The sequence below is a fragment of the Cryptotermes secundus genome, unplaced genomic scaffold (assembly GCF_002891405.2).
Source record: "Cryptotermes secundus unplaced genomic scaffold, Csec_1.0 scaffold17, whole genome shotgun sequence".
NCBI classification, from domain to species: Eukaryota; Metazoa; Arthropoda; class Insecta; order Blattodea; family Kalotermitidae; genus Cryptotermes; species Cryptotermes secundus.
This window is the reverse complement of record NW_019729207.1, coordinates 930,272-955,032: the sequence shown is the minus strand read 5'-3', so window position 1 is coordinate 955,032 and position 24,761 is coordinate 930,272. Positions and strand designations below refer to the sequence as shown.

General features: G+C 42.8%; 2 protein-coding genes across 5 annotated transcripts in view; both read left to right on the top strand.

Annotated features, from left to right (window-relative positions):
• Window positions 1-4,986, top strand: part of LOC111865329 (angiotensin-converting enzyme) — a 35,766-nt gene extending 30,780 nt beyond the window's left edge. For all 4 annotated transcript variants that reach the window (XM_023853244.2, XM_023853245.2, XM_023853243.2 and 1 more), the window contains exons 10-14: window positions 693-945; window positions 1,891-1,989; window positions 2,447-2,587; window positions 4,385-4,560; window positions 4,676-4,986. In XM_023853244.2, coding sequence (XP_023709012.1) covers window positions 693-945; window positions 1,891-1,989; window positions 2,447-2,587; window positions 4,385-4,560; window positions 4,676-4,773 — 767 coding nt within the window. In that variant the 3' untranslated portion in view covers window positions 4,774-4,986. The remainder of the gene's footprint in view (window positions 1-692; window positions 946-1,890; window positions 1,990-2,446; window positions 2,588-4,384; window positions 4,561-4,675) is intronic.
• Window positions 4,987-19,352: 14,366 nt separating this feature from the next.
• Window positions 19,353-24,761, top strand: part of LOC111865332 (mucin-2-like) — a 20,394-nt gene continuing 14,985 nt past the window's right edge. The window contains exon 1 of the mRNA XM_023853249.1: window positions 19,353-19,373. Within this exon, the coding sequence (XP_023709017.1) occupies window positions 19,353-19,373 (21 nt within the window). The remainder of the gene's footprint in view (window positions 19,374-24,761) is intronic.

Below are 24,761 nucleotides of genomic sequence, written 5' to 3'. Positions count from 1 at the left end.
GTGCCAACTTTCCCAAGCTGCCGTTGCGATCTAGAACTGAGTCTTCCTGTTGGGAGTTTTACTTTTAGTTTCGCGTTTATAACCTTCATCTTGGTGTTTCCTTTTCGTTCATTCTTATCAGGTGTCCATATCATTTTACTCTGTTATATATTAATTTGGCATGCACTGTCTTCGCTCGCTCGGAAGCCGGGATCGTGGGTTCGAATCCAACTCAGGGCATGGATTTTTGTGTCCGTTTTTCTGTGTTTGTGTACAGGTAGAGGCCTTGCGACGAGCTGATCACCCGCCCAAGGAGTCCTACCGTATATCTAAGATCTAGTGAAACCGAAGTGAACGGAGAGTTTCATGGAAGTAGGCCTAGGCCCAAATGAGTGTTGTAGCGCCAATGAAAAAAAATATATATATATTAATTTACTTTCCAAGGCATTTATTTTAAAAATTATTACGATTTTGAGTAAATTACTGCTGGCCTTCAACAGCACAGTCATTCTTGATTCCGTGCCCGGCAGGAGCCATGACCATACATGACTTCCCTCTAATTTTAACTTCGTTAAAAATGAGAATATGTGTATAGTCTGCAACTGTAGCGCTCTAAAGGGCTGCGAAATAATTATAACAATCTGTTCGTTATAACGTGTAAGCAAGTAAGTGTTGGATCAGGGAGTTTTCTAGCTGTAGAAATCTTTCTGCAGGCTTTCACGAGGCAGTTGGGGACGTAATGTCTCTATCCGTCTCGACGCCCAAACACCTGCGAGAGATCGGTCTGTTGGAAGACGACGCGTCGGCAGGTGAAGACTACGAGGCAACCATCAACTATCTATACCTACAGGGACTGCAGAAAATCGTGTTCCTCCCGTATGCTTATCTGACCGACTTGTGGAGATGGGACGTCTTCAAGGGCAAGATTACAAGCGAAAACTACAACTGTGAATGGTGGAGACTCAGGTATGTTCCAAAGCACGATTTAACTCTGAAACTGACGGCGCGTAATGAGAGGTGATCTGCTCCCTCTCTGTCTTTTCGTATCTATCCATTTATGTGCCTATATATTATACAGAGCATCCAATCAAGGAGGAAACTTCGCAACACCGCTGATCGGGCCCAATATTCCTCATAGATGGCTGTTGTAACTGTAACTGCATGCGTTTATCAGAGAAAATGACCCATTCTGCTATCAGCAGTTAACAACAGCAATCTGTGAGGAATCTTGGGCCCGGTCAGCGGTGTTGCGAAATTTCCTCTTTAACTGAACGCACTGTACATACATATATCCATTCCAGTTTATTTAGTTGCCGGTCACAGTGGCCGCACGGTTTAAAGCATGAACTGTCTTCGCTCGCTCGGATGCTGGGATTGTGGGTTCGAATCCCACTCAAGGCACGGATGTTTGTGTGTGTTTATTCTGTGTGTGTTATGCCGTATGTGAAGAAAAATGATTACGGAACTGAATAAGAGGCTTGGACCTTGAATGGTTTGGAAGAGCCATTGTAAAAACGATATTTAGTCAGAGGGGTAGCTCAGTCCGCCACAGCGGCGGGTTACAGGCTGAACGGCCCGGGTTCGATTCCTTGCGAGGAGATCTTTCTCTTCTGCACAGAATCCAGCCCGACTCTGGGGCCCACCCAGAATCCTATCCAATGGGTACAGGGGGCGATTTCGGCGGGGGTAAAGCGGCCAAGTCGTGAAGCTGACCATTCACCTCTATCTACTGCCGAGGTCGAAAATGGTGGAGCTATACCTCCACTCCCCCCATGTTTCTTCATGGTCTATTGCTTAATTAAATAATTAAGAACAAGTATAACTTACCTTACCTGGGACTTATGTGCATTTCGGAGATTCTGGGTTCCTCAACGTCAGCGCATAGGTCTTATTGTTTCTTTCTTCTTCCAGAGAGAAATATCAAGGAATTGAGCCTCCTGTGGATAGGACAGAAGAAGATTTTGACCCCGGAGCAAAGTACCACATCATTGCTAGCGTCCCGTACATAAGGTAAATAATACTTGACTATTCTTGCTAAAGAAGCATAGTCCTTCCCAAGAAGCTGACAGTAACTCAGCTAATCAAATGAATATTCCATAGTGGAGTCCAGGGCGAAGCTGATGGTAGCCCAACTAGTCAAGAAGTTTCCCATCTTTTATGCAAAGGTTCTTCACCCTCTATCCGCTAAAGTTGGCACTAACTTCGCAGACAAGCGGCATTCGCTCGATCGATATAGTTCACTTGCGGACTAAAAGCCACGGAGTTTTTTAAAGTTATTCATTTGTTTAGTCTATGGAATATGGTGTAAAATCCACGTCGAATAACTTATGATTCCTGAACTTGTGGACTAATCTCTGTAAGTCACATTCCCTTCGATGTTTACAAAGACACAAGGGGATTTGTGATATGTTCAAGCAAATGACTAAGTCGTGGTTAAGCAATTGAATCCACAGGACCATGATTGCAGGTACTTCGTGAGCTTCGTGATACAGTTCCAGTTCCACAGGGCTCTGTGCGAGAAGGCGGGACAATTTGACCCCAACGACCCGAAGAAACCTCTCCATGAGTGCGACATCTACCGAAGCACCGAGGCCGGAAACCTTCTGGGGTATTGTATATCGTAGCTTCTATCGATTACAACCTATGGCCTGTTACAATTCAGAATTATTTTCTGAAAGTATTAATTTTATGGACTTCTGGTACGATGCCCTGAATGGGGAATCAGTCAGTCGCAAGCCCGCTACCTACATGGAACAAAAGAGAACGAACGTGGATAAACAACGATTCCCTGAGTGAGGTTCGAAATTACGAGTCCAGTGCTCGATATGCCGAGGGCATTAAGCAGCTTGTAATGTACAGTCACCGAAATCCTCACTTGACCTCCACTCTCATATTCCAACAGTTGCAATGTAGCATAACACGGACGCCATGGAGGGATCAATTGCTGTCTCCACTTCCGTATTTGAGAGAAAGCGAACTAAAGGCTGATAAGACAGCGGTGTGACGCATGAGGGAAGCGCCCATGTGTCAGTATACATTGTTCCAACGGCACATTCGCCGTTTTGCTTTCCTAAGCATCTCTGATTCTTAGCGGCCTCCATAGTCTAGGGGTAACGTTCCCACCTCATGACTCAAGGTACGCGGGTCCAAACCCGGCGGAGGTCGTGGAATTTTTTTAAGGGCGGGAAAATTCAGGGAACAAGTCCTCCGAGAGGGACTTCAAGCCGTGTCGTAGATTTACGGAACGTAAAAAATCCTCATGTCTCTAGGAGACCTCTGAGCAAAATTAGGCAACATATTTCCCGCCCAAGTAGTTTCCAATGCCTCTGGTAGATAGGGGAAATATCAGGTACCGAGGGCCGACCTCGTTGGCTGAACGGGGCTGATAGCACGCACCAGTACCGGCAGGGTATGGCGACAGTAGAAATTAAAGGAGGACGCACAATGGACCAATAACTGGTCTAAGTTCATGGGGAAACCCACCCCCTCTAATAATAATAATAATAATCTCTGATGCTTGACAGTTTCATAAAGGTAGAGCTATCCCTGTAACAGGTCGTTGAGTCCAACAGGGGAGTGAGACGTTGAGGCTCCCATGTTTTCTAGACAATCGGCTCGCATGCAGCGGTAAGGTTAAGTAAAGCTATCGTGTAACAGGCCTTGGAGGCCAATAGGGTTGTAAGACTTCGAGGCTCCCACACTTTTTAGACAATTGGCTCGCAGATTGCGGTAAGGATGTCAGCTTTACGCGCTGGTCCGCCGCCTTTTACCCCTAGGAAAATTCCTGGTACTTAACTTTGTCGACCCCATGGTCATAGCACGGCTGGAAGGATTAGATCAATTGAAAAATCCAATGACCTCATAGATAATCGAAACCGTGACCTTCCGGCTAGTGGCATAGTGCCTCAATCAACAACGCTAGAAAGTTTGTTAATGCCAATGAGAGTTCATGTACTATTGTGGTCTTTTCCAACTGTTGACGGTATAGTCTTGTTACCAAGGTTTCGGAGGAATATGCTGCTTCCATTGTCAGGATAAGAATTATTGCTGTGAATTTTTTTGTGGTTTATCTCAGGACGCTGTTAGTAACTACACTAAATAGCGCAGAATAGAGAGATGGTAGATTAATGACAAATTTCTAAGGTTTTAGAAGAAAGCGGTCAAGGTGTAGCCGAGGTATTACCGGTATTTCCCTGCAGGCGCACAGGAAAATCACGAGAACACTCAGATCAGGATAACCGGTGTTTCGAACCGAACAAATAATAAACCACAGCGTCACCCCTATGTCACCTCATTTGGTTCCGTCGTGAAGTTGGAGACAGCATGTATGTGCGAAACGTTTGCGATCACCTGACAGGCTACAAGCTGACGCGAATGTACAGTACCTTATGACGTAACATTACAGGAAGATGCTGCAGATGGGATCCTCGAGGCCTTGGCCTGACGCGATGGAAGTGCTGACAGGACAGCGCGACATGGATGCCACGGGACTGCTAGACTACTTCAGTCCCCTCGCGGACTGGCTGGAGAGGGACAACAGAGAGTCTGGAGAAGACATCGGCTGGGAGCCCACAGAGAAACGTAAGGACACGCGTCCGAGGCCTGTCAATTAAAGGAGACGTGGAACAGTTATACTGCGACTGTTCCGGACGCAACCCGCACTTCAAACTTAAGCTGTTCATTCTTTTTGTTGCAGGTTGCGTGCAGACCCAGGAGGAACTGGGCTTTGAGGAAAGCGATGACGACAGGAGAACTGAGATGCAGACAGACGAGCCACGTAGTGAGGAAGTATAACGTTAATGCAAGAAACCCTAGAATAGCATCTGTTTTGAATGTATTCACTGTCGCCTAGTGAGGAACTCACACTAAATTCAATCTTTTTTTTTTTCTAAATGCTCAATTTTGTCAAGTTGTTATATAACGCGACTCTTGTACATGTTTTAGCCTATTTGGCCATCAGGAGATGCAATAAACATATTACAGAAATTGCTGCATTCTTGGTCGTAACTCGTGGCATGTTTTCCTAATTTTATGATTATTTATACAAGGTTAATCAACTCCGTCCGGTGTGACTTCTGTCTCTCTCCTTCTTGATCTTTCATCCTTAACATGTTTCGGTCCGAGCGACCATCTTCAGAAGGACACATCAATACAGGCGGAAACTGCTATTACAATGTGTTCGGTCAGTATCAATACTTACATACAGTATCATCACAATGCCATGAATATAAAATCTGACCCTTTAACATATACAGCGATGTGCATGAACACATTAAAATATTTATAAATTATTATAATTAGTGTATTTACAAGTTTGGTCTAAAATTTCTGTTAAATTCTAGACCCAATTTGGTTCGTGTCCTTCATACTGCCTCTCTTTAAGGGAAGATGAGTCTCTGCCGCGCCGTGGTTCCGCTGTCTGACGAATAGGACTCTTAGTGTGTCCACTTGTTCGGGCCGCGCTAACCTAACCTTCATACTGCCTCTCTCTAAAGGAAGATGAGTGTCTGCCGCGCCGTGGTTCCGTTGTCTGACGAATAGGACTCTTAGTGTGTCCACTTGTTCGGGCCACGCTAACCTAACCTTCATACTGCCTCTCTCTAAAGGAAGATGAGTGTCTGCCGCGCCATGGTTCCGTTGTCTGACGAATAGGACTCTGCAAATATATTATGGGTAATTAATTTTTAATTCGCTAGTGGGGGTGGAGTCCAGCTGGGTCCACTCGGCACAGCGGCCACTGATTGGCCTATTGTAGCCTGCCCCGGGTGATTACGATGATGGAGAATTTGGTGGAATGAAAATTTGCTGGGGGAACCGAAGTACTCGGAGATAACCTGCCCCAGCGTCACTTTGTCCGCCACAAATCCCACTTGACCAGACCCGGGATCGAACCCGGGCCCCCGCAGTGAGAAGCCAGCGACTAACCGCTTGAACTATGGCGCGGCCTATATTATGGGTATAATACAGTATTTCCACAGTGTTGTATCCGGCACCTGGAATCGATGTCGTATCCCAGTAGCAAGAGAGGTTAGCAAGGGCGAGCGGTTCCCTCGGGAGTCAATACGGGGTGGCTTCAAGTAACAGCAGAGGTAGAGCTAGGTGGTTTAATGTACAACTATTAAAATGCAATGCTTACAGGGAAATGTACAGTTAAGACAACAGTTTTGCACACTGCCTACGCCTGGGCAGCCACCGACTTCCTCTATCAGACAATCCGTCCTCACGGATCGTAGACTGTCGTGATCGAAACAGCGTCTTGTAACGCCCAAGCGGGGGGGGGGGATATATTACTTCCTCCTTAAGTCTCTAATAACGTCATACATTGCATCAGCCTAAAACTTCCAGAACATTCTCTTGCTTACAGTATGTGCGTCCCTCCTGGACTTTGATTGAACTTGACAAAATTTATGAGGCAGGAGAGTGCACGATTGTCACTGTCTTCTAGTTGAAAACAAGTACGTTTTGGTATGATAATACGAGTGAGAGGTCGAGTTACAATCTTTTAATATTTCGTCATATTATAGTCTCTTCCTCATTTCATGTACTTAAAGTAGTTATTTTAATTGTGCACTTTCCTTCATTTTTAAGAATCTCACCTTGCAAAAATCCCTATTAAGTCAGTTACCTTATACAACAGCTCACTACGTACTAGGTGTTCCCTATATAGATATTAATATAACCCAGTTTATACCAGGTATTCCCATATACAACTCTGGCATAATACATATACAACAATAGTCCCGATTTTATTTAAATTCTAAATTTTATCAGTCACACTGGACGGAGTTGATTAACCTTTTATAATGCTGCTTGTGTGACGGACCTGGATGAACCAAATCAAATTTATGATTTAGATTTAAAGATCCGAGCTATAATTCAATGTATGCACACCGGGTGATTGTTCTCGTAATAGTGATTTGTGACGGGCATATATTGATGTTGCTTTTAATGCAGCTGCATGGTTATTTACTTTTGTGGTGATGTGTACGTTTCCTTCCGTCATGCCGTCTGTAGATGTTATGAACATTCTGTAGAGTTTGTTCTGTCCTGTACAGGTCGGATGGGGTGTGTGTGCTGCTATCTACTATTTTTTTTTATTGCTAGTGGGGTGGGACTAAGTCCCCTGTACTGCGGCCCCTTCTGGCCTATTCTACCAGCCCCAGATGATAGGTGAGGGCGATTGTGGAGCAATTGGTGGAATGAAGATTGGCAGGGGAAACCGAAGTACTCGGAGAAAACCTGCCCCAGCGCCACTTTGTCCACCAAAAATCCCACTTGACCAGACCCGGGATCGAATCCGGGCCGCCGTGGTGGGAAGCCAGCGGCTAACCGCTTGAGCTATGGCCCGGCCTATCTACTACTTAGTCCTTGTAATTTTTCAAATATCAGGTTATTTTTTAATGTAATGTGTCGTTCATTTTAAGCTTGTTTTTACTGATTTTTCTTATGTGGCATTTTTCTAATGTGTCTAGTTGCAACAGAATGCTACAATATTCAAGTTATATTCGTTTTAATGACAATTGAAATTTGCCATTTTGATAATAAAATAAGAAAGAGAACATCTGTATATTTTCCCTTCCTGCTGTTATGTATTACAGGGAGACAGCATAAGAATGCCGTGAGAATAGCACAAGCGCAAGGGATGCCATTTGGTGGCTGTGCCGCTGATGTGACTCCCTCGGTATTTCTTTGTCATCCATTTTAGGTCAAAATGCTTTACTGAGCACTGTGTTTTATACTATTGGATTTCAGACTCTCACAGCTTTGACTATGAACAGTTCTATCCTCTGAGATGTAACACCGTATAATCCGGTAAAAATTCACTGATATTTCGGAGAAACATGCTGCCTCCGTTTTCAGGGTCAAATATGCGAGGGACAGTCAGTAAACAGTCCACAAATGGAAGTAAAACAGCTGTAATGGAAGAAATAGGTTTTCTGTGTGTATCACTAGGTAGCAGCACAGTCCAGCTTCATGACAGTCTAGGTAGCAGATATGTATGCGCATGTTCAGATGCTGATTTCAGTAGTCAAAATGGCGACCGTGCTTGACGAGTGTAATAACGAAAAGCAGCGCTCTGTTGTGCGCTTTTTTTGTGTGGGCAAAATGACTCAATGCGAAGGATATTCATAAAGAAATGTTTCCTCTTTATGGAAGTGTTTGCCGCGTAAAGCGGTTCACAACTGGGTGGCAAACGTTTCGCTGATGAGGAACAGACTGAAACGGCAGTGCGGAAGTGGCTGTGACAACAGTCAAAAGACTTCTATGCTGCGGGTTTGTTCGCACTGGTAAAGCGCTGGGAGATGTGCATCAGTGTTCATGGAGGATATGTCGAGTAATAAATATTTCTTTTCTCCAGGCTCGAATATCATATGTTTTATATCCATATGTGACTTATTTACTCTCCTCGTACATGCTAAGCAAGTAACGAGCCAGTAGCGAAGTTGAGTCAAGTTTCCTGTTTCTTGCATACCTCGAAGATGGAGGCACTACGCTTCTTCAAAATGGCAGTAAACTTCTACCAGACTACAGGGCGTCAAATCCCAAAATAGTGTATTGGCACTCGTTTTGTTTTCAGATATTTTAATTTATGCTCTTCCGGCAAAGGAAGATATATTTTACACTCGTTCAAAACTGCAGACAAAATTTGAAACCTCTGCACAGAAATGGCGGACAAATGATGAGAACGGAATTGTGCAGCCGCCTATCCTGAGGGCTCAAGGTTCTAGAGCCTTCAAGCTGACGATGAGGTTAAATTTACTTTCGGGCACAACATGGCCGCGTTGCGTATTTATGCTGAAGTTCTGGGTTCAGTTCCCCACAGCGAACACAGACGTATTGTGTGGATTCTGCGCTTAGGTCTTTGTGCTGTGTGGATATGGTCACTATTACCGACGTTTCGGAAGTACCTACGACCCCCCCCCCCAAATTTCACAGTCGATGCGAATGGACAAGTGTCCACGTATATATGAAAATTTTGGCCCAGCGCACCCAGAGGGAGGCAGGGGTCCTGCCCAACAATGGGCAAGGAAACGCCTTCAAAAAGGCCGTGTGATCGAGTCTTACGTGTCTACTCTCCCTATTGGCCAGGACAGCTTTCCAGCCCCCCCCCCTCCCGCAACCGTGGACCTCTTGGACCAAACCTTTTATACACCCACATATTCATCCGCCCTACTCACTTCGAACATGATGACGGAGCCATCATGTACGTGCGAAACGCAGATAATACTGTCCACATCTGTAGAGTACAAAGACCCAATGCACATGAAATGTGACCCATCGTGATGTTTGAAGATCATAAAAAAGTTATATATATATATATATATTTGGGGTTTAGTGGGGGTGAAGATTAAAATTGTGGTCTTCTGGGTTATGATAACATGTAGTCTCTTAGGTGGGTAACAAAATTTCGGAGTAACATAATGCCTCCATCTTCAGGGTAGATATGTAAGGAAGAGAGTTGATTCGCGTTCCCTTCCTGTAGAAGCTGGATACAGTAAACCCTCGCTAATCCCGATTAACTGAGGGCCGAAAGGTCGCCCAGATTAATGAAGAAAAGTAGCCCTTAAAGACAAAAAAAACTTAGAAAACAAATAAGCGGAAAATTTAATAATATAGGCAGTATTGATGAAATAAATAAAATAATATCATTGTAGAAATTTCTTCCTCTGTCAGAAGCTGCAATCCAGGGTCTCCTTCATCCAGCTGAATCCAATCTTGGTTACTTTCTGCATGGTTTCAGTCCCTTCAGCTGCCCTCAACACAGTCTGAAAGTCCTCATGCTCTAACCCTTCTTGTTCCTAAATCCCACCCGTCTTTTTAAAGTATGTACTCAATTGCGAACAGAATTTTTCATATTTCGATCCGGATTATCTGTTACCGAATTAGTGAGTTTGTGCTGTATATGAGATCTTAGGATGGAGGCGGCACGTTTCTCCGAAACGACGGTAGTCCTACTGGCTTATAAGACACAAAACACTGTCTCTCGTGATGCTAAACTTTTAACCCACTGCACTATAAGGAGTCAACTGTTTCATATCCCTAAACAATTATTCAAAATATCAGCATTAAAGTCTTTCCTTTTGACGCTGGAACTACTCACCTCCACCTAGTAATGAGGATAAGAATGCGTGGAAGTATTCCTCAAGTTCCCCATTCGTCTTGGTCGTGTGTCGCTTCAGTAAGCTCGGGAACAGCTTCACCGTACCCACGCCGGTCATCCTCGGTAGCTGGAAGTTGAAGGCAACGGTTTATCCCCTGGCATAAGGAAACGGCCTCCATTCGACCCCTCACATGGACCCACTACAACAACCCACTCCTCAGTTTCATACCTATTTGTGACCTGTTTACTGACTCTCCTTCGTGCATATTTTCTTTTTATATTGCCTAGCAAGAAGTAACAAAGAGAAATCCGAACTCTTTGCAAAACATTTTGCCAACATATTTACTACGCATAATGAGGGAAGAGACCAAAAAATAGAATAAAACTTAGCAGCTCCCATAGAACCACAACAAACTCTAACGATTACCACCCCGAAGGAAATTAAAGAAGTGATCAAATCTTTGGGTTTAAAAAAACACCCGGACTAGACCAAGTCACACCAAAAATGCTAAAGGAACTCCCAAAAAAAGGAACAGTACTATTAACCTACATCTTTAATGGAATAATAAAAATGTCCTACTGGCCTAAATAGTTTAAAATCTCACAAATAATCACGAAAACTAAACCAGGAAAGGATCCAACAGAAATCACTTCACACCGCCCAATCAGCATCATATCAGCGACATCCAAAGTTTTTGAAAAACTTATACCTAGAAGAATAAACAAAGACTTGAGGCCAGAAGAGTGGATTCCACACCACCAATTTGGATTTCGTCAAGGCCACTCTACCTTACAGCAGATTCATCGAATAACAAATATCGTCAACAAAGCCTCAGACGACAGAAGCTACTGTACAGCACTGTTCTTAGACGTCAGCCAGGCTTTCGACAGGGTGTGGCATAGTGGTCTGCTATACAAGATCAAACAAATCCTTCCACCACCATATTTTAATATTCTTAAATCCTACCTAAGTGACCGGAAGTTTCAAATAAGAGTGGGAAACGAAAAATCTGAACCACAATCGATAAAAGTAGATGTGCCACAGGGCAGTGGCCTTGGTCCAACTTTTTTTTTTTTCATTGGCGCTACAGCCCTCGTTTGGGCCTAGGTCTACCTCCAAGAAACTCTCCGTTTCACTTCGGTTTACTACATCTTGGACATACGGTAGGACTCCTTGGGCGGGTGATCAGCTCGTCGCAAGGCCTCTACCTGTACACAAACAGAAAAACGCACACAACCATCCATGCCCTGAGTGGGATTCGAACCCACGATCCCGGCTTCCGAGCGAGCGAAGATAGTGCATGCCTTAGACCGCTCGACTACCGTGACCGGCCGGTCCAACTTTATACACTATTTACACCTGACCTACCCACTTCCTCAAATATAACTCTTGGAACATCTGCCGATGATATAGCTATACTGTCAGCTAACAAAGACCCAGAAAGAGCAGCAACAGACCGTCAACATCACCTTAGATCATTATAAAATTGGTTCGAGAAGTGGCGTATCAGAATAAATGAAAACAAGACTTGCTACATAACTTTCACCCTACGAAAAAAGCCGACACCTGACATATACATCAGTGATATCCAAATACTACGCAAAGCAGAAATAAAATACCTAGGTATGACTATAGACAGCAAGTTAACATGGAAGCAGCATGTAGTCAAGAAACGAAAGCAAGGAGACTTAACCATTGAAGAGTTAAACTGGCTGATAGGCAGAAAATCAAAGCTAACAGTTGAAAATAAAATTCTGATCTATAAGACTATAATCATACCTATTTGGTCGTACGGCCCGGAATTATGGGGCTGCGGCAGTAAATCTAATATAGCATTAATACAGAGAGGCCAGTCTAGGATCCTACGAATGACAGTAGACACGCCACGGTATGTCTCCAATGCAACACTGACACCGATCTCGGTATATCTTCCGTACAAGACGTCATCGAACAAAAAAGCAACAGACATAACAACAAAATCATATCTCACAAAAACCCACTCCTAAAGACGCTATCGACAAGAGAAGACAACAGAAGACTCAAACGAAACTGGCCAATTGACCTGATTTGAATTACTGAGGATTCGCCGCTGAACGACTTCTCACCAAGTCATCTAAACAACCATAACATTAGCTTATAGAATGTATATTCTAATGGCTGATTAAACAAATAAATAAATAAATTTAGGACTAGGTACCCGATATATTTCCTGCTTAATGTACCGGGTTCGAGGACAATTGTATCCATTCTTTTACCTGTACAAAAGTCACAACTTTGAGCATGAGGGAAGTACCTGGACGCCACGAACCACTGTGCTTTACAACTAGGTCTGTGAACGGATTTACTGTGGTACATACGAATTATCTGGTTACGAACAAGTGGACTGTGCTGTGCTGTCCCGCCGTGATCAGCGGAAAGGCACGTTCCTGTATGGGATCGTGTCACATTGCCGATATGCCTGTCCAGTGTACTTACTTGGCACGATCTGTGACGTAAGCTCACTGCATTTAATCTCAAATTCCGGAAGCATAACGTAAAATGCTCAGAATGCTGTGTCCACGTCACATCCAGCAGTCAGTAATCGTAACGTATTACACAACAAGAATGCCAAATGGGTTAACCCGTTAACAGCTCTTAACAGCTCTCGGCATGGTTTTACTGGACTGGTCTCTGTGGTATATCTACGAACACAGATTCGTAACCTCAATCATAGTCTTTCATACCCACTAACTATACTTCATATATCCACCCGAAAATATATCAATACTTACAGAATAGACAAAAATACACTGATCGCTCGTTCGTGATGTATTACATAACTTCATCTAATGTGTGAACGCGCAACAGTTCGTTGCTGTTTGTTCTCTTTCTCCCTCCTCTTGCTCCACTTTGGATAATTTTACACACGTTAGGACTCCTTGGACGGGTGATCAGCTCGTCGCAAGGTCTCTACATAAACAAAGGACAACACAAATACAGAATAAACGCATACACACGCCAAACATCCATGCCTTATGTGGGATTCGAATCCACGATCCCGGCTTGCGAGCGAGCGAAGACAGTTCATGCCTCAGACTGCTCGGCTACCGCGGACCGGCAATTCGTTGCTATAGTAACAAGAAATTGCGTAATTTAAGGTTTTTCATCTCACTGTGTGAGCAAAATATATATGCCATATTCTGTACCTTGGTGACTAAGTGAACCTGTTGTAACGTATGTAGCTCAGTAAATTCGTGACATTTTTACATGACTCGACAAAAGGTAATAGGATTACACTGCAGACAGAGGTGACTCTGCATGCCAACGTAGATAAGTAAGTTTACACACGCAAACAGAGGCCACTGTGAATCTGTGAGGGAGATGTCTGTATCTCGCCCGCAAACAATGCCACAGCCGGCATTGTAATAAAAGGGACCGGGCACCTTTGCCGGAAAAGCACTTGGGTGGAAGGGGCCGAGATGCACTGTGGAAGTACTAAGGTAAGGGTCTCTCAAACTTTTAAAGCCCAGTGGACACTATATGCACCACCTGCTTTAATATTACGAAACTGCATTCTGCCCACATAGTGTGTTTGTGTCCCGTACGGTTCTCCGATACAAAGTCCAACCAGTTAATGCTGTTTAGGGAAACAGTCGCTGTATTGGCAGAATGCAGAGCTCTATAATATATATAAATTCAGTTCGTACCTCACAGGAAACACATTACGTCTCCGCTACAAAGTCCAACCAGTTAATGCTGTTTATGGAAACAGTCGCTGTATTGGCAGAATGCAGAGTTCTATAATATATATAAATTCAGTTCGTACCTCACAGGAAACACATTACATCTCCGCTACAAAGCCCAACCGGTTAATGCTGTTTAGGGAAACAGTCGCTGTTTATTGTGAGAACCAGACGGAACACAAAAATGTACTCTGTGGGTAGAATGTACGGTTTTAGTGAGTTAAAGCAGGTGGTACATATAGTAATCACTATGCTTTATAGGACTTAATGGAATATGTGATGATCAGTCTCGCTATTTCCTTTTCAGCTGAAGCCTTCAATACGTTACGTAGAATTCGAACATGTTTCATGCAAAACATGTAAATATTACAGAAGGCATATTTTTGCGCTGCGTGCTCGTTTCTCGTTCGCAGAAGCTGTTCGGTAAATTCAAGTTTCAGAAAACAAAAATATTCGGAGTACAGTAGGAATTGTTTATTAAGCAAAATGTTACGTCTTATGAATATGTTGTATGTGTCTGTCCATCCGCCCGTACTTAATCTATAAAAGTGCTAGAAAAATTTCCTTAAAATTCGGGACTGGGTTCATTTTACTGAAAATCCATCAGTCATGTCAACTTTCAGTCATACCGGCCTCTAATTGAAGCCTACTTTGTGACGGCTGCTGGAGTCCGCAAATGAAAGCGAATAAACTGCAAGGAACGCGTCAGGGTATTTTTGTATTGCAGTATGCGGTACACAGCTTCGATTCTCGTTCTTCCCGCCTGTAACATTACTCATTTAGGCGAGCAATTCTAACTTTTACTTCCAATGAATTTATGCCATTGGGAAGATACAGGAAAACCAGGTGGGCACATCATGTTAATGATGTGAATCTACTGGGTCATAACATAGATACCATAAACAGAAACACAGAAAGTTTGATTGACGCAAGTAAGGAGGTTCGTCTAGAAGTAAACACAGAGAAAACTAAGTATATGTTGCTGTCTCGTCACCAAAATGCAGGACAAAATTATGACATAAAGATAGGTAACGGATGTTTTGAAAATGTGGCACAGTTCCGATATTTGGGGACAACGATAACAAATCAAAACCTGATTGAGGAGGAAATTAAGATAAGATGGAACTCCGGTAATGCTTGTTACCATTCGGTCCAGAACCTTTTGTCTTCTCGTCTGCTGTCCAAAAACATAAAAATTAGAATATAGGAAACTATAATTTTGCCTGTGGTTCTGTATGGGTGTGAAACTTGGTCTCTGACATTAAGGGAGGAACACAGACTGAGGGTGTTTGAGAACAAGGTGTTGAGGAGAATATTTGGACCGAAGAGAGATGAAATGACAGGAGGTTGGAGAAAACTGAATAATGAGGAGCTTCATAACTTGTACTCTTCCCCAAGTATAATTAGAATGATCTAATCAAGGAGAATGAGGTGGGCAGGGCATGTAGCACGAATGGGGGAGAAGAGAAATGCATATAGGTTATTGGTGGGACAGCCAGAAGGAAAGAGACCACTGGAAAGACGAAGACGCAGGTGGATGGACAATATTAAAATGGATCTTAGAGTGATAGGATGGGATGGTATGGATTGGATTGATCTGGCTCAGGATAGGGACCAGTGGATGGTTCTTGTGAACACGGTAATGAACCTTCGGGTTTTTTATTGCTAGTGGGGTGGGACTAAGTCTCTTGTACTGCGGCCACTTCTGGCCTATTGTACCAGCCCCAGATGATAGGTGAGGGTGATTGTGGAGCAATTGGTGGAATGAAGATTGGCAGGGGAAATCGAAGTACTCGGAGAAAACCTGCTCCAAAGCCACTTTGTCCACCACAAATCCCACTTGACCGGACCCGGGATCGAACCCGGGCAGCCGCGGTAGGAAGCCAGCGACTAACCGCTTTAGCTATGGCGCGGCCCTAAGTAAGTAAGGAAGACACAATAGACCACTGTAAGTCGCGGTGCAAGGGCCGAGGTGGCCTACCCCTCGTACACTCAAGTAAGTAAATGAATGTAACGGACTACTTTCGTTATATTTCCAGAGTGTCTTCCTACTGCTGTTAGTAGCGGTCTGCTGGGCTGTCCTGACAGGAGCACAGGAAGCAGGACCCACCTCTTCGTTACCCTCTTATCAACCAGATACTGAACCGACGAAACCGAGAAGCAATTCCTCACCTGTTTCAGCAGAGACAATCATTGGATGCGATGGGTCAGCATCAACACTGAGCCCAGTCCTAAGCGACATCAGGAAATTCTTCTCTTCTCTGAAATTGGCGCCAATAGTAAAGGATATCCTGCCAATTCTGTCTGACGTAGCCTCACAACATACGGCATGCAGTCCAAAAGGACCGACGATTGCTTGCGGTGATACTCAGCAGAACACCAATGAACAAACAGTACAAAGTGGAGTTCCCGCGACATACTTATCACAATCAGCAGATGTAGATATCTCAACGCCTACTTCCAGATCTTCATCACAATCAGCAAACGTGGATATCTCTACGGCTCCTTCCAGGTCTTCGTCACAATCAGCAGACGTGAATATCTCTACGCCTCCTTCCAGATCCTTATCACAATCAGCAGACGTGGACATCTCTACGGCTCCTTCCAGGTCTTCATCACAATCAGCAGACGTGGACATCTCTACGGCTCCTTCCAGGTCTTCGTCACAATTAACAGACGTGGATATCTCTACGGATCCTTTCAGATCCTTATCACAATCAGCAGACGTGGACATCTCTACGGCTCCTTCCAGGTCTTCGTCACAATTAATAGACGTGGATATCTCTACGGATCCTTTCAGAGCCTTATCACAATCAGCAGACGGAGATGCCACAACGGTTGTACCGAAAAGCTTGCCGCAAGCAGAACCATCAAGTATTTCTCTCTTTTCCTCTAAATGGGATAAAGACGAGCCAGAGTATGAGTGCTCGAAGCCTGGACACTTCCCAGCACCACCGAGCTGCACTGAGTATCATGTGTGCCGTAGGGTTGGACTGTTTCTAGTGCATTCTACAGAATCGTGCTCTTTCGGCCACAGGTTCAGTTCACGTTTTGGGATCTGCGTTCCAAAGCTTCTTTTACCTGACTGTGAAGGAGAGCTGTCCTCATTATACTCGAACGAGCATTCCAGCAAGAAATCCTCATGGCATTTCAGCAAGAATTCTACATGGAATTCCAGTAAAGACTCCTTGTGGGATTATATCAAGAACTCCTCATGGCATTCCAAGAAGGACTATTCGTGGAATTCCAGCAATGACTTATCATGGCATTTCACCAAGGATTCTTCGTCGAATTCTAACAAGAATCCATCACGGAATCCCAGGAAGGACTCCTCGTGGATGCCCAGCAAGGACTTCTTATGGCATTCTAGCAAAAATTATTCCTGGGTCTCCAGCATAAATCCAACGTGGCATTTGAGCAAGAACTCCTCAAGAAATTCCACGAAGAACTCCTCATGGAATTTCAGCAGGAACTCGTGGAATTTTAGCAAAAACTCCTTGTGGCATTCCAACAAGGACTTCTCATGGAATTCCAGAACGAACTCCACGTGACATCTGAGCAAGAACTCACCATGGGATCCCAGCAAAAAAAAAAAAAAGACATATCAGCCAAGATACATGGTAACATCAGTGTAGCAATGAGAGCGTTGAAGAATGAAATAATTTCATATATTGATAATACAACATTCCTTCGCTTCACAGTATTGCCACATTCTGGCGTTCAGAATTCTACTTAATTCAGTATGAGATGAATTCTGCTGCAAATGTGCAACCGAAGTTTCAAAAACGTGAAACACCACCGCAAGGGAAGTCGATTGATGCCCGGTGTCAGTAGCTGCTGCCTTCCACGAGACCCATGGGGCTCCTGTTGGACGTCTATAATGTTTGTTAAGAACCTGGGAGAGACTCTCTCAGTCTGTACGTGTTACACGAACACTACGTGGCTAGTTTATCTTATATGATCTGTTGAAAGTGTTTACTTAATTTTGAATTTTTTTATATTTAAAAATGCAGATCATACCTCACAGGGAACACGCTGTTTCTGCATCATGAACACAAATCGTTGAACGCTACACGGAAAGACGTTTAATAATTGTTTATTCTGAGTCCATACGATAAACACTTTGTGTACAAGTGCATTCCCGAATGTTGGAGCAAGTAGACAGATACGACTGCACCTCAAAGAATTTTAATATTCCTAAGCGTGAATAATTATCAGTAAAACTTATCTCTGTATATGCCATAGACATGTATATAGACATCAAATCTTATTTTTTCTTGTATTCTAAGTATGTAATTTACTGCAGTGAGTATTTGTGATTATATGAACGTATTTCCTACGCCAAACTGGATAATTGCTACACCAAAGAGAGCATTTTGTGCATGAAACAGCATATTTGTTCGTTCGTTGTTTTCAATTATAAAATATATAATTTTGCCACGCGGGCAATAAATGATGGTCATTTTGCAGTGTAAATAATGTTAACAGCCGGATCACATAATCTGATGACCAGTAAATAATACTCGCACTTAAGAATTTCTGCTAAAATGCAGGAATAATTTCGAGGTTTAAAATAATTTTGGAAAAAATGAACGACTTGCCGACCATAAAAACCCGCGATTTACAGGCCGAACCGCTGATTGTTGCCTCCAGTATTGACCAAAATAGACAACAGCCTATATTAAATCTCCGTTACATAGCCCACGCGGTTAATGCTGTTTATGGAAACAGTCGCTGTTTATTGTGAGAACCATACGGAACACACAAATACAATGTGTGGACAGAATGCAGAGTTCAGTGCGTACCTCACAGGAAACACACACTACGTCTCCATTACAAAGCCCAACCGATTAATGCTGTTTAGGGAAAGAGCCGATGTTTATTGTGAGAACCATATGGAACACACAAATACAATGTGTGGACAGAATGCAGAGTTCAGTGCGTACCTCACAGGAAACACACACTACGTCTCCATTACAAAGCCCAACCGATTAATGCTGTTTAGGGAAACAGTCGATGTTTACTGTGAGAACCATACGGAACACACAAATACATTGTGTGGGCAGAATGCAGAGTTTCTGTACATTAAAGCAAGTGGTATACGATTCTGACGGACAATTTTCACTAGGTGTTCATTTTCTTTTTTCCCCAAGAGTTCCTAGTTTATTTCTATAAAATTCCCTGCCAAATGTTTCATTTCGAGAAAACACACAAATCGTATGGTGAGACCAAATGAGCAATTCGTTGCGCAAATATATGTGTCGCTTTCTGTTTTGATGACTAAGTGAACCTGTTGTGAATTCGTGACACTTTTACATGACTCGACACAAGGCAACAGGATTACGCTACGGGAAGATGTGGCTCTGCCTATGAACCCCGTATATCAACATCTGTGCAGATAAGAAACTGCACACATTTACACGTGAATAGAAACCGCAGGAAATGTGTGTGTGGGAGGCTGCTATCTCGCTCATAAAGTGAACACCAGAGCTGTAATAAAAGACGTGGTAACATTGCAGGGTTAGCACAGGTGATGGAAGGAGTCAGGATGACTTATAAGACTATTACGGTAAGAACTTGCATCTTCTAACCTGAGATACGTTAAGTTTCCTTGTTGATGTCAAAATACACAGTGGCTAGAACTTGAAACTCGATATGCTACGCAAATTAAGGTATTATCAAGTGTAAGGGGTTTCGTGACTAATAAGAATGGGTTCTGGCTTAGATGATTGGGCTTATGGGCACTTACTTACAATTACAATCAATTATAACAGCTCACAAATTGAACTTCTCAGCGACGTCTGTTTGACGAATCTCTAAGAGGATTCTCTGACTAAACTCTCGAATTCACGAATGAATTCCTTTTATAACTTCCACGCGGCCCGAATATAAGTCACCATGTCGAACAGTTAATGGTTCTCTGTTATTCTGTTTGTTACGGGAATGTCTTTGTTAATATTGGATACCGGGAAACAAGTGTTTGAGTGCCGTTGCCTAGCAAATTAACTTCCGCTTAGTCTGCTATTACGGCTTTTAGGCCGTGTTTACTAAGCCGTTGCCTAGCAATGGATTATTTCGTCACAATATTAACTCTTTTTAAAGATTTGTTACTACGGTGTGTATCCAGATTACGGTATCACGGGATATGACACCGTGTAGCTTGATAATCTGATACCAACGCTATGATGGAATACCTTGTCTCTTATTTCATTGTCGTTTCTACCTTAAAGATGGTGGTCTCAATTTTCTCCGAAACGTTGGTACCATCTATAAAAAAAATATACGTCACGTCTACGCTGACGGCGATATAAAATATGGTGATGTAATTAATGAACAATGATTAAAATCACGCCCAGAAATTCCATCGCAACACTTCCACGTCGCATTAACAGCCGTAGGTACCGTGCATATTGGTAAGGGTATGCAGTAAATTAAAAAAAAAACTGACAGGAAATTGGCATTCGTTTGTGTTTATGTGTACAGTAGTGTCGACCTGAACTGTCGGCCATTTTGTCAGTGTGCACTTGCCGCCCGGAACTGCAAGACGGTGAACGTAAAGCTGTAATGTGTGCCGTTGCGTTGCATAGTGTGAAACTTGGTCCCTCATGTTAAGTTAAGAACACGCGCTGACAGCGACTGCAAGCAGGGACCTGAGGATATACAAGGTGTCCCAGGAGGAATGGACCAAACTTCGGGAGGGTGTTCCTTATGTTAAAGTATGCCGATATAACCCAAAACACCTATGTCCAAAGTTGAACGGTTACGGAGATAATGGCCAGAGAAGTGTCAAACTTTGACCGGTGTTACACACTTGTTGATTACAAAATACATATTAAAACTGGCAGGAATATGTGGATTCTGTAATGTTAATAATGTACGTAACATCAAACTAACTTGTGAGTGACGGAAAGCCATAAAATTGAAGTACGAAATACTCGCTCGCCATGTCATAATTGTCCTTAGGTTTCCAAGCACTATACATGACACATGACTGGCGAGCGATGACGTAATATGGCTGCGCTATAACCCGACCACATAACTGTAAACGTACATTCACAGGAAATCTCTTTTGGAATTTCGTTTCCATTATCTCATGTGGATTATTATGGAACCACGTATGCACATTTCGTAAATTATTTACACCATCCAGGGTAAAAGACGCCTCATCACTGAATAAAATGACGCTTAACAGTTCGGGATGAACTTTTTATCCAGTGGCACAAATCCATACGCTGTGCATGGTCGCCTGGTTCCAGATGTTGTACCATTTGATCATGGTAAGAATAACTCTTCATGATGTAAAGTTTGCCACACCTGAATACGTGATACGCCGATGCGAGAGGCGATTCTACGAGTGATAGACGCGGACTTCACTGAACAATATCAAGAATGTGCTCTCGTGTGTCTATCATTCGTACATCCTGCCTTTCAGAGTGCACAGAAACACTTGCAAGAGAACCAGTATCACGCAATGTCTGGTGAATTCGCGTAAATACACTTCGAGATGGAATCCTTCGATCGGGAAAACGCCTTTGGTATTCTTCAACAGCAGCACGTGCATTGCGACCGCAAAATCCACACACAAAATGCATATCACAATATTCCACGTGTGAAAACACAAGAGGCATTTCAGCAACTCATCACACAACTAATTTACCACCCATTCACGACCCCGCCGCAACGTAATCTGTAGGCTTTGGTAGGTTGCGCATGAGATCACGGCTAGTGTGACATCACCACACTCAAGTAGAAACAGATAACAGTCACAGCTGACTGTCCACAGTGCGTGGACCTGCAAGAAGACCACACTTTTCTCGGGTCATTATCTCCGTAACCGTTCAACTTTGGACATAGGTGTTTTGAGTTATATCGGCATACTTTAACATAAGGAACACCCTCCCGAAGTTTGGTCCATTCCTCCTGGGACACCCTGTATAAACTAGGAGAGAGCAGATAACAGAATAACGGAGAACAGTACATAATGACTTCAGACAGAAACCTGTTTCCTCTTTATTGTTGTTACCTTATTTCGTCTTCTCCCTGTTCTTACTACCATTTTTACTCGTCTTTCTCCTTCATTAATTTCTACTCCTCTTTCGTCCTCCTTCCCTTCTCCATCTGCTCCATCACAGTCTCAACCCGCTCCTTCCCCTTCTCCACATGTTCCTTCCCCACTCCGACTGTTCCTTCCCTCCACCACCTGCCCCTTCCCAACTTCCACTTGTTCATACCCCTCTCCACCTGATCCTTCCCACTCAACACTTGCTCCTTCCCCTCTCCGACTGTTCCTTCCCCCCACCACCTGACCCTTCCCAACCACCACTTGTTCCTACCCCTCTCCACCTGCTCCTTCCCCTCCACAGCCTCTCAGTTTTCTCCTATCATTCCTTTAGTATCCTGTGTTAGGATCTGACTGCATTAACATGCAACCGACTGTTACTTTCTGAGATTCCTCACGAATATCCAAGTGAGGCTTTGAGCCACTTTCTGAGATCGAACTTCCATATGCGATTCTGGTTTCCTGTCAGCTCTCTCTTCAGGGCACAGTGAGAGCTGGTGCGTTATTACTGATTGTAATGGATTCATTACTGTTAGTAGTAACAGCAGCAGTAGCAGTTGTAGTTGTAGTAACAATCATAATTAAATTCTTATTCATTTACGTACTGACTTAACAGCCCAAAGGCCAATTACAAGCAAGGAGACCAAAAAAAGGCAAATTAATATCATTTAATCAATAACAGTAATTCATGTTTAATAAAAGGAAGAAAATAGAGAGGCTACTCATACAGTACAGCTATGAGAGCTTACTTACTTACTTACTTACTTACTTACTAATGGAGCCGAGGCCTTCTTCAGGAGCCGCCAATTCTGCAGCTACTCAAGAAATTCCCAACGTTTTATGGAACCCGAAAGTTCATTACCCTGTTCACAAGAGCCCTCCACTGGTCCCTATCCCGAACCAAATCAATCCAATCCATACCATCCCATCTTATCTCTCTAAGATCTATTTTAATATTGTCCACCCACCTACGCCTTGGTCTTCCAAGTGGTCTCTTTCCTTCTGGCTTTCCCACCAATATCCTATATGCATTCTTCGTCTCCCCCATCCATGCTACACTCCCTGCCCACCTTATCCTCCTTGACTTGATCATTCTAATTATACTTGGAGAAGAGTACAAGTTATGAAGCTCCTCATTGTACAGTTTTCTCCAACCTCCAGTCACTTCATCTCTCTTCGGTCCAAATATTCTCCTCAACACCTTGTTCTCAAACACCCTCAGTCTATGTTCCTCCCTTAATGTCAGAGACCAAGTGTCACACCCATACAGAACCACAGGCAAAATTATAGTTTTGTATATTCTAATTTTTATGTTTTTGGAGAGCAGACGAGAAGACAAAAGTTTCTTGACCGAATGGTAACAAGCATTACCGGAGTTCAATCTCATCTTAATTTCCTCCTCAATCAGGTTTTCATTTGTTATCGTCGTTCCAAAATATTTGAACTGTGTCACATTTTCGAAAAATCTGTTACCTATCTTTATGTCATAATTTTGTCCTGCATTTTGGTGACGAGACAGCAACATATACTTAGTTAATAGAAAGTCCGTCGAGTGTAACAATTTGTAGGTCACTTTTTATTATTATTTCTGTCTTACATGTTTCGGTTTGATACAACCATCATCAGAGGCACTTGCTATAATTATGGAAACACTGTCGCTTTTTTTATGTTCACAATTATGTTTGTCGTGTGGACGCTGCTACGATATGTTGACGTGTAAAAGCACAAAACATGCTAAGATAGTTGAGTACACTCTCAAGTTCTCACTTTTCATCCGAACCTATTTTTAAGTTAAAACGTTAAAATGTTAAAATATTTGATATAAAATGCTGAACTCCTCCTTGTTAATTTATCCCGAAGATGGGAGACGTCAGTTTGAGGTTGTATGGCTGCAAAGATATTATATTACTTAGGATTTTATATATTATTATATATATTGTTTAATTTTGTATTTGATTCTTGCTTACCTTATGGTTTGATATGTTCCTGTGTGCTGTGTACTGCAGTGGGAATACTACATCTAATGTTTTTATAGCCTTGTGTGTTATGACGCGGTCGGGGGTGTGTTTATACAAGTAGTGATGAGGTCAAACATGCTGTTCTGGTTATTGATTTCCTTTGCCTGTTTCTGCTCATCTATTAGTTTATTATCCTTGTAGTGGCGGTAAATTTGGTATTCTTCCTTTATATTCATTAATCTACCTTTCTTTGCTACTTCGATCAGTTCCATGACTTGTGAAATTGGGCCGTATTGATGTTGTCTATTTAGGATATGTTGAGCATAGGCGGAGTCATTTTTATTTAATCTTATACTTCTTATATGTTCATTGTAGCGTGTTACTAATTTTCTGCCTGTTTGACCTATATACACTTGTTGGCACCCCTGACAAGTCAACTTGCATATGCCACTTTGTTCGTAAGAATTTATGTTATGTTTGTGGTTTAGTATTTTGCCTAATGTATGATTTACTTTAAAAGCTATTCTTACGTTCGTATTTTTAAATAGTTTCGTGATTTTCTTGTGTAACTTCCGTTGTATGTGTAGGATACCCATTTTGTTCACTTCTTTCAATGGGAACACTTGTTTTTTGTTGTTGAAGTTTATGATACATTCGTGTACATTATTATATTTAAGCATCCTGTTGCACTTTACACGATAAATGATACAAACTCCGTTCTAAGTGCAAACAATATATATTATATGTCTTTGATCTTGTTTTTTCTACACTACATGTTTCGGCCTCTATCGGCCATCATCAGGTGTATACTCTTAACGTTGCTGCCACACTGAACCCAGTCTAAAATTTAACATTTAAAAACACAATGTCACATTCTTCGTATTATCAACATCTACATCGTTGATATGTGTCTGGTATGTAGATTATGTTGCACACGTCA